The sequence below is a fragment of the Protomyctophum parallelum genome, assembly GCF_964188405.1.
Source record: "Protomyctophum parallelum genome assembly, chromosome: 4".
Lineage (NCBI taxonomy): Eukaryota > Metazoa > Chordata > Actinopteri > Myctophiformes > Myctophidae > Protomyctophum > Protomyctophum parallelum.
In genome coordinates, this window is record NC_139700.1 from 48,923,010 (window position 1) to 48,938,501 (window position 15,492).

A 15,492-nucleotide genomic window follows, 5' to 3' on the forward strand; every position below is an offset into this window, starting at 1 on the left:
TTAAATCTTGCTTTAAAGAAAATGATGTGTGACGATGATGTCACTGGTGGACGGGTTGCAGTATTTAAAATGATATATTGTCTGGGGCTCTGTGGGGGTTTAGTTCACTTTCTACCATTTTCATCCCAGTCTGGCAGACCCAAATAGTGTGGTACGAGCCTACGAGGTGTACTTCATCCCAGTCTGGCAGACCCAAATAGTGTGGTACGAGCCTACGAGGTGTACTTCATCCCAGTCTGGCAGACCCAAATAGTGTGGTACGAGCCTACGAGGTGTACTTCCCTAAAATGTTTGGCTGTTTTGTCTTTTATAGGGACCAAACCCCATCAGAAAATGATGGGGTTCAAGTTATCCACACTCATTCGGCCAGATTTAGCCCAAGGGGTGTTTTTTGTGCAAAACTTATGCTTGGAATGGATTCAGAATAATTGAAGACCCCTAGTTTGAGCCGTCACATGCTACTTAAAGCATAATGAAGCGTACTGTAACATTAAACCAAATCTGGTTTCATTTTAATACTCGAATTAAATATCTTGTGCTGTGCCCGGTGTTGAGTTAGTCGGACCCACGGTTGTCCAGAACCGCCCCGGCTCTGGACAGGGCCCCTGACCAGGGTCCATATATGGAGCTGGCCTGTTCTGACATCACAACACTCCATATTTGGGCATGCCTGACACAGAACTCCATATAAGGGACACAGAGAGACAGATGCAGATATCTCTATATATGGGCATAAAAGGGACACAGACAGATGGGTGGAACGGGTCTGACACGGGTACAACGGGTATATAGCCGGGTGGGGCATGGATCTCCAACTTACATCATCCATCAACTTGGTTCTCTAAAGTCGGGCAGCGGTGACACTAATGGCACAAAATATTTTTTCCACAGTTAAATTAGTTAAATAGTAATTAATGTGTCCTTGAGTAAGTTGAGTTGAGCTATGCAAAACAGACATCATAATTTGGTCTGCCTTTCATTATTTTCAAGGAAGAAAAGCTAACTTTTGTCAACTCTCTGCCTTTCATTTGCCCTACTAACGCTAAACGCTAAACAGTTTATTAATTTGGTTTTACTGGAACAGGAGCAGAGCGAGGAATGTAATGGCATAGAGGTCAGTCCGGGGGGACCCAGGTGAGGAAACACCCCTACCAAAAGTCAGTAAAGATTCACTTAAAAAGTTTAAGAAATCAACTCAGAATGTTTTAAAACATGCAAAACAATTCTAATAATTGCAATAATTCGCAACCACCTGCTACGCGCACTGTGACAACAAAAGAGTGTCTGACGGCTGATCATGCGATGATTGGCTGAGATGTGCAGCCAAGTGACATCACGCCATGTCACTCGGTGGGTTTTTAAAGGCTTGCAGAGTTCTCTACTCTTTGGACGTACGTATTAGTTAATCAGCTCAGCCGTCGTCTCTGTCGTCACCTTCTGTGGCAGAGCAACATGTCTCAAGCACAGCTGTTCAGAGCTTTCGTACACAATAAGCTATCTGTGGCTTTTGTGGAGATATTTGAGCTGTTTGAGAAAATGATAAGTGCATGCGAGGATGGAGTTCTTTGTTCAGAAGCGGCGAGCGAGGGCAAAAGGAGACTGCTGGCCACCGTGCTGAGGAGGGAGGAGTCGGACGCCATGCTGAAGAGGGAGGAGTTAAAGAGACTACTGGACGCCATGTTGGGATGGGACGAGTTCAACACGACACACGACCCTCTCCTGGAGAATAAAGAGGAACAGCAGGAGAACGAACTAGAACTTCTTCCTCTTCTTGGGTCAGAAGAGGAGGAGGCTATCTCGGAGTTCACAGAATTGCCAGCGGTGAAGAGTGAAGATGCTGTTGAAGAACCTCTCTCGGACTTCCATCAATACCAAATTTGGGAAAATGGAGAGACTGTGCCATTACTCTGCATCTCCTCGAGCTCAGGCTGCACCTCCTCGCCTCCACTCTTGGAGATGGAAGATGGAGACAACTCATCAGTACCAGACATTCATCTAGAGTCAGACATGGCCCGTTATGTCGAACCCTTCATAGTACCTTCTCCCTCTAGTAGTGAGATGGTCTTCGGTCTCGCTCTGGAAGAGACTAGCGACTGTGACATGCAGACGTTTGGTGACAGAATTGCGTTCATGCCACCGTTGGGGTTGTGCATTAAGGGTTTGGAACCACCAAGCCAAACTCCACCAAGCCAAACTCTGCCAAGCCAAAGTCCGCCAAGCCAAACTCCACCAAGCCAAACACCAACGCCATATCAGTGCAAAGCGTGCTGGCGATTCCTTTGCAACAAAGTTGCTTTAGTGCAGCATGTTAAAACCCATCCTCGTGAATGTGGTCTGTGTGGAAAACGCTTAGAGCCTACGGACACCATCAAGCTTCACCTTCAGACTCACAAGCAATGCAATGTTTGTGGCAAAACATTCTCTACATATTCAGATTATGATCGACACATGGTGGGAAACAGGGAGAGCCCCTTTGCCTGCGCAGATTGTGGTAAGCTCTATACCACCGGATATCTCCTTCAAAGGCATCAACAAAGCCCTTCCGTTGTTCATCTTGTGGCAGAGGATTTGGCCAAAGAACGACTATGGAGGTACACATGCGCTCTCACACAGGTGAGAAACCCTATGGACCCTGTCCAGTTTGTGGCAAACGATTTTCTGTGAGCGGGTCACTTGTGAAACACCGTCGGGTACATTCGGGGGAGAGGCGCTATGGTTGCACGGTTTGTGAAAAGCGATTCATTAATCGTGCACATTTGAAGATTCACATGAAGATTCACTGCTGAATCACCACTTTTGCAGCAAGAGTTTGGGGACAAAAAGAAAACACAGACGAAACACATGGAAATCAACCCACAGTGAATATTAAATTGCATAGTTTTAGATAGGATTTTTGAAAATTGGATGACTAAGATATCTTGAGCACTAACGTGACAGACAGGTCTATAGCTAATTGGTAAGATAAGCAACTTGAAACAATTTTCCATAGAGTTAATTATCCAGTTACAACCTTAAGATGTTCAATAGATTATTGCAGAGAGGCAGGACAAGAGATAGTAAATGACAACCAAGCAGTTTCTCCAGAATGTCATAATAGGTTTTGTGTTTATAGTGCTTTTCAAAACAGGGCTGTGAAGTTGTTGATAATGTCTCACATCGCATAATAACGCATAGTAAAATTGTTCACTTCAAATCCGTTTAAAAGTGTATGAGATGACATTATGTTCCATATAATGATATCCACAATTGCAGTTACATAAGAGTACACATCAACGTGTGTACTCAATTTAAGAATTAAGAAAAATAATAAAAATAAAGGCACGGTACCTCAGTTTCATTGTGCAAGTAATATAAATCACTTAATCGCAATTATCAAATCTTACTATTAATGAATGCACAGAAGAATCTCTGTTTGTAGTTCATGCATCTCACGATTATATGATCATATTGATGACATTAGGATTAATAATCATTAATCACCATGGCATAAAAGGGACGACAGACAGATACAGAGAGTCAGAGATCTTCATATTATGGGTGGGATGATAACTGTGGCGATATTAGGCCGTCAATAATATGATGATATTTGATATATTGCGATATTGCAAGATATTTCATCAACGATATATCACGATATCTGTAACTGAAAATGAAGAAAAAAAAAAAACATAAAAGACCCAAACTGGCCAATAAGTGCATGAACAGTCAAACACTGACTGCAACTTGTCCACAACTTGTCTGTCCACAACAATGGGTACTACTACTACTAGCTAATCAATATCACCATATTGGGTGGACGATGCAATATATACTGTATATTGCAGGAGGAAGTATTGCGATATATGCACAAAAAAATATGGTGAGGCAGCTTTTTGCTTCTACGGCCCAACAGCCTGGAATAAACTTCCACTCAAGCTCAGACACGCACCCTCTGTAGACATTTTTAAACCTCAACTCAAGACTCACCTCTTCACTCTTGCTTTTAGTTGAGTTTTACTATGCACGTTCCTACCCTGCCCTGACTGATTGCTGCATGTGGTGTTTTTATTTGTTTTTATTTATTTTATGTTCTTATATTCAATTTTGTTCTTTGCCATTGTTCTATCATTTTAACTACTTGTGTTTTATTGTTTTATATTTCTGTGTCCTGCCCTGTGAAGCACTTTGAGCTGCATTTATGTATGAAAGGTGCTATACAAATAAAGTTTATTATTATTATTATTATTATATCGCAATATTGATATATTGGCACACCCCATATATGGGCATAACAGGGACAGGCATACAGACGTAAACGGTGATCTCAATATGGGTATAAAAGGTACACATACAGACGGGTACAATGGGTACTCATATATGCCCATATATGTAGATAATATGATGCCATGATGACACATTGAGGTTAGACATCCCACATATTTGGGCATAAATGCAATGGGAATCCTTGGTCATGACAGGTATTCCCATATAGATCTCTGTATCTGTCAGTCCTTGTCCCTGTTATGCCCATATATAGAGACCCCTGTCCTTGTCCCTGTTATACCCATATATAGAGATTCCTGTCCTTGTCCCTGTTATGCCCATATATAGAGACCCCTGTCCTTGTCCCTGTTATACCCATATATAGAGATTCCTGTCCTTGTCCCTGTTATGCCCATATATAGAGACCCCTGTCCTTGTCCCTGTTATACCCATATATAGAGATTCCTGTCCTTGTCCCTGTTATGCCCATATATAGAGACCCCTGTCCTTGTCCCTGTTATGCCCATATATAGAGACCCCTGTCCTTGTCCCTGTTATGCCCATATATAGAGACCCCTGTCCTTGTCCCTGTTATGCCCATATATAGAGACCCCTGTCCTTGTCCATTTCATGCCCATACATGTAGATTCCTGATGTCATCATGTAGCCAGGCAGAGTTGAGCCTCAGGGGCCACCATACAATGCCTGCACTGTCACTTCCTCATTGCCAGCCAATCAGGTTGAGTATAAAACCCATGCGGTCAGTCTACCAAACATGGCTGCTGAGTGATGCTGGCCTGGCTGTAGGTCTTCTGACCTGGCTCTTATTGGTTTTGTGTTTTTGAGTGGTGCCAACCACTCCCTTACGGAGCTCTGTGTGTGTGGGTATGAGCACGAAAACAGCATGGTTGTTTTTCACCACCTGTGAGCAACCTAGCACGTATTAACTGTATAATATATGATGCTGTCGGGTGTGCCAGTACAGTACAGTGACAGTACAGTACAGTAGAGGGACCGCCACACGGTAACTGTCATTTCTCACTTCACACGGGTGTGATTTTAGCTTTCCCCTGACTGGGTGAGTATGGTGTTCAGACATGGTTTTATTATCATTTTACTTGAGTAGTATTTTAATCATTATGTTGTTACTATCCAGGCTAAGAGGGCATGTAGCGTCCTGAAGCGACGAGCAGATGTACCGAGAGGGAGAACACAACCACTCCAAGGTATAAATCAATCTATGTATTGTCAATTAATGGTTTATCTTAATCTTAATGTTGTCCTCCAGCAGTTATTTCATCACTGCTGTTTTGTTTAGCCTGAGTTTTATTTTAATTTTTATTGTTTGAGCCATTTTTTTCTGTTGTGTTTTGTATTTTTTCCTCCCCAACGCTGCACCGAATATATTGTGACATAGTTGAAAGTTGGCTTTTGTAATATTTATGTTGCACTGCATATACTTTTAATTAGGAAATATAATAAATATAAAGTGTTTTATATCATAAGTTTAATAAAACATCTCCCTGTGTTTGGGGGAACTTGTCTCTCAAGCCCTTGTATAATTCTTTATACCAGTGGTTCTAAAACCTTTTCTTGTCAAGGACAAGCAAATTGACATGTATTTGTATTTGCCCCCCGTCTGAAAATGTTTTGTGCCTGGACTGGAGAAGATTTGTCTGTTTCTATGTCAGTAATCTGAGTTCCCAGAAGTTTTATTTTTCGCCACTGTCAGTGGTGGCTCAATATTTCATGTCAAGGACCCCCAAAAATTATATGTAATTGGCCGCCGACCCCCATCTGAAAATCTGTTGTTCCAGGAACCCCTCAGAAGCAAAGATCTGAGTTGAAAACGTTCGCTCTGAACGAATATATATTCAAAGATTTGTGCCACATTTTCACGATTTTTCAATAGCTAAAATACTTGCTTAAAACACCAAGAGGGGTTCCCGCCCAAAATGGGTTAAACAAGGCATATCACATATGGTTTTCTGCAGGTCTCTTGTTTTTCAATGTGGACATATCATTTTATTGAAGTAAAGAGCAGTGCATTTCTGACTGGGTTGTCTAGCCTGTAAACCTGACGATTCTGCCAGAGCAAATTGCCAGAGACGGAAAGAATGCAAACGATATCAGTGGCAGTACCAATAATTATTATGACAATAATGTATCGTTGGTGAAAACCAACACACATTATTATTCATTCTCAAGAGAGCCGTAGGAATTACTAGCCTTTACTTTACTTTATTTATTTATTTATTTTTAAAACAGTTTTTATTATTTTAAAACAGTTTTTAATATTTCATATCATATTGTTTATGTCCCTCAAACTTATTTCTAATGGTTTGCTCCTCAATCACCACTCTGATATAACCTGTCCATGGAAAAATAAAATCCTTCTGAAGTCATTATAATACTGATGCTAGATAAACACAGGCTTGTTTCCATTCCATGCCAGCTTGTAAAATCAACAACATTGTAAACAAAGTGAAAATGCAAATGTGGAACTGAAGAGGGAGGAATTGTACAAAGAAGGGTGACATTGATTGATTGATTGAAATATGTATTAACAGTTTGCATAATTACAGTACATTTCAAGCACAAACTCATTACAAAGACTGTTGTGGACGACCCAATTAAACATTACACTTGTTTACAAGAGGGTCCACCTTGTTCAATTCATCAAAACATTTAGAGACGTACAAATAGACACTTCTATATAGTTAAAGAACAGAACAGGAATTCATCATAAAGGAGGTAAAAAGGGAAAAGAAACATATACAGTGAGAGGGAAAAGGGGTGGGGGGGGAGGAATCAGATTTTACGGGTGCCAGTTTCGAATTGCAGCTGTCCGTAGGTGCCCTTTGAGAGCGGTTTTGAAGGAGTCAAGGGATTTGCATGTCTTAATGACTGTTGGTTGGGCCACATTTTGGTGGCATAGGAACGAAAATAATTTAGTCCCTTGTTTGTGCCGAATCTGGGTTGTACATGGTTTGTTGAACTCCCTCTGGTGTTGTGGGTGTGGACTTCGTTTACATTAAGGAAGTATTTAGACAGGTACATGGGTATCTTGGTGGTGTATCGAATCTTGTGGACCAGACTCATTGCAAGATGCTGTACTCTGTCGTCGACCCTAAGCCATCCCAGCCTGTCAAAGTGGGCAGGGGTGAGGTGGGTTCGGGGGGTGAGGCCAAGTAGGAGCCTGACCAGTTTGTTTTGGGAAGTCTGGAGCCTAGTTTTAAGGGCCTTTGAGGTGCTGTGGTACCAGGAGGTGCATGCATAGTCAAAGAAACCTTGTACGAGGGCTCCTTTTGGTCACTTGGGGGTCCGCAGGGCTATTGAGGGTCACATTGGGGGTCTAATGGGGGTCCGCAGGGCTAATGAGGGTCACTTTGGGGGTCCTTGACATGAAAGAGTTTGGGAACCACTGCCTTTAACGCACATCATAACCATCTGAGCAGTCAGCCATCAGCTGCGTGAATCCTTAATTCCCCTCATTTGCAGTGACGGCTCCAGAAAACTGTGACTGAGGGTGCTATGGGGGGGGGGGGGGGGGGGCTAATGAATCTTGGTTTAACCCATTCTGGACGGGAACCCCTTTTGGTGTTTTAAAGCATTATGTTATACTTTAGCTATTGAAAAATAGCAGATCTACAAGCTCATAGCGCGCTACGAGCTTGTAGGTCTGCTATTTTTGGAAAAATCGTAAAAATGCGGCACAAATCTTTGAATATATATTCTTTCAGAGCGAACGTTTTTGTTATTTTGACGCCAGGCCTAGAAGTCAGTCAATCAGACTTGTTTTGAGGGGGGGGGGTGGCTGAGGGGGGGCTAAGCCCCCCCTGGAGCCGTCCCTGCCCACTGGACTACAAACGTCTCCCTTTCCCTCCATAACGACAGACAGGGAGTTCCCTGTGTGAGGCAGCGGTGGCCGAACGGTTTGCGGAGCGGTCTTGATATCGGAAGGTCCCTAGTTCGTATCCCCGGACCGGCACGTTAAAATTACCACCGCTGAAGTGCCCTTGGACAAGACATTGAACCTCTACCATGAAATGTTCTATGAGCAGGGCCTGGCTGTAAACAAGTTCTTGAGCTTAGTCCAGTTACCCTGGGTAAACATACCTTTCCTTTCCTTTTTTGATTATATCTATGTATCTTGTGTAGGTTTAATGCAGGGCAGTTTGTTGCCAGTCTTCTGTCGAAGGTACAGCAGAGGCTGAACCAAGCCGGTGAGCACCGTGACGAACATGCACACACGTCTGATCAAAGCCACGTCGTCTGAAATGTGTCCCTGACTGATCAAAATGACAATCAGGCCCCACATGAGGAACGTGCCCACAAAGGACACCATGATCAGGCAGATGATGGCGAAGGCTCTCCTCTTGGCACTGTGGTCAGCTCTCTCCCTCCCCGCCGTCGTGTCCCCGCCTGGCGCGGGCCGTTTCAGAGCCCGGAGAACGGCCAGGCTGCACAGCAGCATCACCGACGTGAAGAACAGGAACGAGCCGAAGTTAACGTAATACACTATCTCCTCGCTGTCGAATACGACCAACAGCACGCGTGCTAGCGAGAACGCGACGATGAGCAGCCAGGCCGCCGCGGAGCAGGCCGCGCGGTACCGGAGGGGTTTGTAGCGGAGGAAAAGCACCGGGTGGACCACGGCCGCGAACCTCTCCACGCAGATACACGTCTGGAAGACGGGCCGCCCCGTGAACAGGAAGCCCACCGTGAACGTCCGGAAGAGGCGGCTCGGTTTGACCACGAGGACGAGAGACAGCAGCCTGAAGAGGATCTCGAAAGCGCTCAGGTTGAGCGTGAGGATCTCCGAGGCCATGGTGCCGGCGGGGCCCGTCAGGACCAGCCACAGAACCCAGCCGTTGACGGGCACTCCCAGGACCAGGTTGACGGTCGTGCTGGCGATGCACAGGATGTCGTCAGTGCAGGCGTTGGAGGAGGAGGACGATGCGTTTGACGCGTTCATTTTTTTCCTGGCGGCTTTGATTTGAGTTCCAGCGCTGAGTCTCTCTTCACAAAAATAAGTATTTTGGAGAGACGGACAAAAGAGGGTCAGAGACGTAGAGTGGGACATATTGATAAGAGACGACTGAGTAAAACACCTAATACTAATAAAACATTGGTACTAGTGATGGGAAATTAATCAGCAAACACATCGCTATCAGCCGATTTTAGTTGTTTTTAGATTACTGTCTTTACAGATAAACAAGCCCAAAGTAACAGCTTGAACAGATCTACAAGCTCACAATATTAAATATAAAGTTCAATCTGACTTGCCTAAGCCTGCAGTGCAGACACCCTGTTACATGTATTTTTCAGAATCGACACCATTATTATAATTTTTCAAAACAGAATGAGATCATATCGACATCGGTATAATATCGGTTATCGGCCATAACAGCAATTAATTATATCGGATATCGATATGGCCCAAAATGTCTCATCGGCACATCCCTACAACAGAATACTAATCAATACACCTCTACAAACATACGGTTGGATATATAGTGTAATATATTCTCCCTTCTGGCTCCAAAACTGTGGAATGCACTTCCCATTCCCATTACAGTCAGAACTGCAGCCTCACTCCCAATCTTCCAATCTTGATTAGTATTAGTATTAGTATTCTGTTGTACCAATTAGGGAAACCCCACCTTTTCAGACTCCATCATGACCCGTAGCACTTACCCTAGCCCCTTAGATAGCACTCTATGTAGACTTAGGTCGCATTCATACCAGAGAGCTTTGCTGCGATTAAAACGAATCCTGCTGCGCATTGTCAGAAAGTGCGCTTCGTTTGGCAGGTGTGAAGGCTCATTCGAATCCTAATGCGCAGCAAATAACCGCATTTTACTCCGCCAAAAAACGTGGGTTTCGCTTCGCTTCGAATCGCACTTGACTACGATTCGGTGCAGGTGTGAATGCAATCCGCAGTAAATAAAGGAAATGAAGCAAACATAATGTGGCGGGTGAGGAGCTGAACACAGTTGGAGACGGTTAAGGCATATTTTACGCAGCGCAAAGATGTCCCGTTACTGTGGATAGACGTGGTCGAATAAGGAGACTGAAGCCCTGATCCATAAGCCCATAAAAACACTGCAGTGTATTATAGCCTACATAATATTCTGTCTGTCTGTCTGTCTGTGCGTGCCGTAAACATGGAGTGCTGTCACTGTGTGGGACTGGGGAGTTATATCAGTGCGCTCATGCAGCGCTGTGCCTCCATGCCCAAAAGAACAGTGTGTGGCGGCTGCGTGCGTAGAGAGAGAGAGAGGGGGGGGGGGGGTCCCAGACGGCACGACACATGCACGTTATGAGTGTAATTTTATCACCATAGATTTCACTGTGTAGGCTATAGTTTATGAACGGAACACATTGATAAAGGTCCCCCCTGCTGCGTTTCCAATTGCTGCGAATGACAGTGTGAAGGCAAACCGCAGCCAATTAAATATGCAAGAATTCCCTTTCCCCGCCCATACGGATCTGAGTCTACCGAAGTATTAGGTGAGAATGTGACCTTAGGTCACATTCATACCAGAGAGCTTTGCTGCGATTAAAACGAATCCTGCTGCGCATTGTCAGAAAGTGCGCTTCGTTTGGCAGGTGTGAAGGCTCATTCGAATCCTAATGCGCAGCAAATAACCGCATTTCACTCCGCCCAAAAACGTGGGTTTCGCTTCGCTTCGAATCGCACTTGACTACGATTCGGTGCAGGTGTGAATGCAATCCGCAGTAAATAAAGGAAATGAAGCAAACATAATGTGGCGGGTGAGGAGCTGAACACAGTTGGAGACGGAGAAGGCATATTTTACGCAGCGCAAAGATGTCCCATTACTGTGGATAGACGTGGTCGAATAAGGAGACTGAAGCCCTGATCGAAATGAGGACGTGTACATTAATCAATTGCTTAAGAAAACACATAAAAACACTGCAGTGTATTATAGCCTATACATAATATTCTGTCTGTCTGTCTGTCTGTCTGTCTGTCTGTCTGTCTGTCTGTCTGTCTGTCTGTCTGCCTGTCTGTCTGTCTGTGCGTGCCGTAAACATGGAGTGCTGTCACTGTGTGGGACTGGGGAGTTATATCAGTGCGCTGCGCTCATGCAGCGCTGTGCTGCATGCCCAAAAGAACAGTGTGTGGCGGCTGCGTGCGTAGAGAGAGAGAGAGGGGGGGGGGGGGTCCCAGACGGCACGACACATGCACGTTATGAGTGTAATTTTATCACCATAGATTTCACTGTGTAGGCTATAGTTTATGAATGGAACACATTGATAAAGGTCCCCCCTGCTGCGTTTCCAATTGCTGCGAATGACAGTGTGAAGGCAAACCCCAGCCAATTAAATAGGCATGAATCCCAAATCCCCGCCCATACGGATCTGAGTCTACCGAAGTATTAGGTGAGAATCTGACCTAAGATAGCATTTTAAACAGTCTTATAGCAGGTTATGTAGACAGCACTAGAATTGCATTGCATATAGTCATAGGCTCATAGCACTTCATAATACACGTATAGCATAGTATAGTATAGTATAGTTTCATTATATAGATATATTCCATTGTTATGTTCTTAGCTTATGCATGTTTCATGATAACTTTTTTACTAACTTTTTTAACTTTTTTATGTATGTGATGTATTGCCATGCTTTTTGTTCTTACTTAATGTAAGTCGCTCTCGACTAAGAGCGTCTGATAAATGCCTAAATTGTAAATTGTAAATATATTTTCAATCATACCTTGACCTGAAGTCCTCTTGTCTGTGTGTGTGTGTGTGTGTGTGTGTGTGTGTGTGTGTGTGTGTGTGTGTGTGTGTGTGTGTGTGTGTGTGTGTGTGTGTGCTCTTCTGTCCACACATGCATTGTGTGACCAATGGAGGGTCTGCATAGTGACTGCCCATCAGTATACATGCAAATAGTTATAGCTCATATTTTGACAGGACACCATTAATCATCAACACACAATGTAAAACCTCTGCTGCACAAAGACAACAGCGCTATCGGTTACGATTATGCACCCAAATGGAGATCTCTCTCTCTCTCTGTCTCTCTCTCTTTATGCCCATTTATTACTTACATACTGTTCAAGAGTTATAAGCCCAAATGTGAAGTGGCCTGTAATAGTGTCACGTGAGTCCAATTTGATTTGGGGTGAAGGTTATTCCTGCCTACTAGTTACGGTAAAGTTATCTTAAATCATTAACTAGAACTGCACTCTGTCGAGTGCATACTTGCTTGTTGCACACTACTGTAGTAGGCCATAAATGGCCAACTAGTGCGCAAGCAGAGCGCGCAAGTACTTTCGACCGCTGTAAACTGTCAAATCTCAGTATATCTGTGAAGGAACGTTTGAAATGTATAATGGACATCGACAGGCTGAAGAAGAAGGAGAGGAGGCAGAGGAGGAGGTAGGAGAGAAGGAGAGGAGACAGAGAAGGAGGTAGGAGAGAAGGAGAGGAGACAGAGGAGGAGGTAGGAGACAAGGAGAGGAGACAGAGGAGGATGTAGGAGACAAGGAGAGAAGGAGAGGAGACAGAGAAGGAGGTAGGAGAGAAGGAGAGGAGACAGAGGAGGAGGTAGGAGAGAAGGAGAGGAGACAGAGGAGGATGTAGGAGAGAAGGAGAGGAGGCAGAGGAGGAGGTAGGAGACAAGGAGAGGAGACAGAGGAGGAGGTAGGAGAGAAGGAGAGGAGACAGAGGAGGAGGTAGGAGACAAGGAGAGGAGACAGAGGAGGAGGTAGGAGAGAAGGAGAGGAGGCAGAGTAGGAGGTAGGAGAGAAGGAGAGGAGACAGAGGAGGAGGTAGGAGACAAGGAGAGGAGACAGAGGAGGAGGTAGGATACAAGGAGAGGAGACAGAGGAGGAGGTAGGAGAGAAGGAGACCATGGCAGTCAGAAGTTGGATTTGTGTCCAGCAGGTGGCAGTGAACCTGTTTTAATAAGAGGCAGTCAATTCAAGGGGAGAGTTTTACCTATCTAGGCAGTATGGTGGACAAAGTGGGCGGGACAGACGCTGACGTGGACGTGAAAGTTAGGATGGGAAAGGCAAGAGCAGCTTTCCACCAGCTGAAAAATGTCTGGGGATCCTCAGATCTTCCCAAAACAACTAAGATCAGGATCTTTAACTCCATGGTAAAGCCTGTTCTGCTGTACGGAGCAGAAACTTGGAGAACAACTGTTAATACCATGAAGAAAATCCAGCCTTTCATAAACACCTGCCCGAGAAGAATCCTCCGAATCCACTGGCCAATCAGCAACCTGGAACTGTGGCAGCAATCAGGCCAACACCCTGTGGAAGAAGACATACTACAAAGACGCTGGCGATGGATCGGCCACACCCTTTGCAAGCCAAGATACGCCCTGCTCTGGAACCCACAAGGGAAAAGGAAAAGGGGCAGACCAAGAAACACCTGGCGGCGTGACCTAGGCGCAGATGTGAAGAGATCTGGCCACACACATGGGGACAGCTGGAGAGAATGGCCCTGGACCGAGATGCCTGGAGAGCTCATGTTCGTGGCCTATGCCCAAGGTTGGGCGATAGGCGTAAGTAAGTAAGTAAGTAAGTCAATTAAAGGGGCTGTGGATTCTCCATATTTGGGCACACAGATGACGACAGCGGTCAACTCTTTGACGTGTCGGGGCCAGGCTGACCGGTCTATAAGAGGACGTGAACACGCGTACTATACCGCTATATACCAGGATATAGAGGAGGTGTCGCCCTATACGGACCGACATATAAACCACGATGGCCACCCAGCACCGCGTTCTGTTCAAGCAGGAGGCCGCCCACGACGACGCCATCTGGACCGCGGCGTGGGCGACGAGGAGCTCCTCCTCCTCCGACGAGTCCATCGTCACGGGGTCTCTGGACGACACGGTCCGAGTGTGGACGTGGTCCGAGGAAGGCCACGACGACAAGAACCTGGAGCTCCGCCTGACCCTGGAGGGCCACCAGCTGGGCGTGGTGTCCGTGGCGGTCAGCCCCGACGGCCGCCTCGCCGCCTCCTCCTCGCTGGACGCCCGGCTCCGCCTCTGGGACCTGGAGGCGGGCGAGGCGGAGCCGGGCGGGGCGGAGCCGGGCGGTGGCGCCACCGTGTGGGCGGTGGACGCCGGCGGCCCCGGCACGGCGGACTGGGCCTGGACCCTGGCCTTCTCTCCGGACGCCCGGCACCTGGCGGCGGCCGGCGGCGGCAAGGTCAACGTGTTCGCGGCGGCCAGCGGCCAGAAGGAGTACTCGCTGGACACCCGAGGAGGAGGAGGAGGAGGAGGGAGGGGCTTCGTCCTGGCCGTGGCCTACAGTCCCTGTGGGCGCTACCTGGCCAGCGGCGCCATGGACGGCGCCGTGGCGCTGTTCGACGTGGCTTCGGGTCGGCTCCTTCAGGCGCTGGAGGCCCACGCCCGGCCCGTGCGCTGCGTGGCCTTCTCGCCCGACTCGCGGCTCCTCGCCACGGCGTCGGACGACGGCCTGGTCAAGATGTACGCGCGCGGCGACGGCGGTGGGCGGGGCCTGCTGCTGGTGGGCGCGCTGAGCGGCCACGCCTCCTGGGTGCTGAGCGTGGCCTTCTCGCCACACGGTGGCGGCCCAGAGCGCCTGGTGTCGGGCTCGGCGGACGGCAGCGTGAGGGTGTGGGACGTGGCGAGCAGGACGTGCGCCGACACCTTCCCCTCCCAGCACCGGGGCGAGGTGTGGAGCGTCGGGTACAACGCTGCGGGCTCCAGGATCCTCTCTGTGGGAGAGGACCGGGCCCTGTGCGTCTACGACTGTCCCCTCTGAGAGGAGAGGACCGGGCCCTGTGCGTCTACGACTGTCCCGTCTGAGAGGAGAGGACTGGGCCCTGTGCGTCTACGACTGTCCCCTCTGAGAGGAGAGGACCGGGCCCTGTGCGTCTACGACTGTCCCGTCTGAGAGGAGAGGACCGGGCCCTGTGCGTCTACGACTGTCCCGTCTGAGAGGAGAGGACCGGGCCCTGTGCGTCTACGACTGTCCCGTCTGAGGAGAGGACCGGGCCCTGTGTGTCTACGACTGTCCCGTCTAGAGGAGAGGAGAGGACCGGGCCCTGTGCGTCTACGACTGTCCCGTCTGAGGAGAGGACCGGGCCCTGTGCGTCTACGACTGTCCCGTCTAGAGGAGAGGACCGGGCCCTGTGCGTCTACGACTGTCCCGTCTAGAGGAGAGGACCGGGCCCTGTGCGTCTACGACTGTCCCGTCTGAGAGGAGGAGAGGACCGGGCCCTGTTCGCCCTGTAA

General features: G+C 47.3%; 1 protein-coding gene across 1 annotated transcript; it reads left to right on the forward strand.

The window, feature by feature from the left end:
* Window positions 1-13,990: 13,990 nt before the first annotated feature.
* On the forward strand, window positions 13,991-15,019 carry LOC310857243 (WD repeat-containing protein SL1-17-like; the record flags this gene model as incomplete). The annotated part of the gene is made up of 1 exon (XM_083762854.1): window positions 13,991-15,019. One exon carries the CDS (start codon window positions 13,991-13,993, stop codon window positions 15,017-15,019), a length of 1,029 nt encoding a protein of 342 aa, XP_083618980.1.
* Window positions 15,020-15,492: the final 473 nt, after the last annotated feature.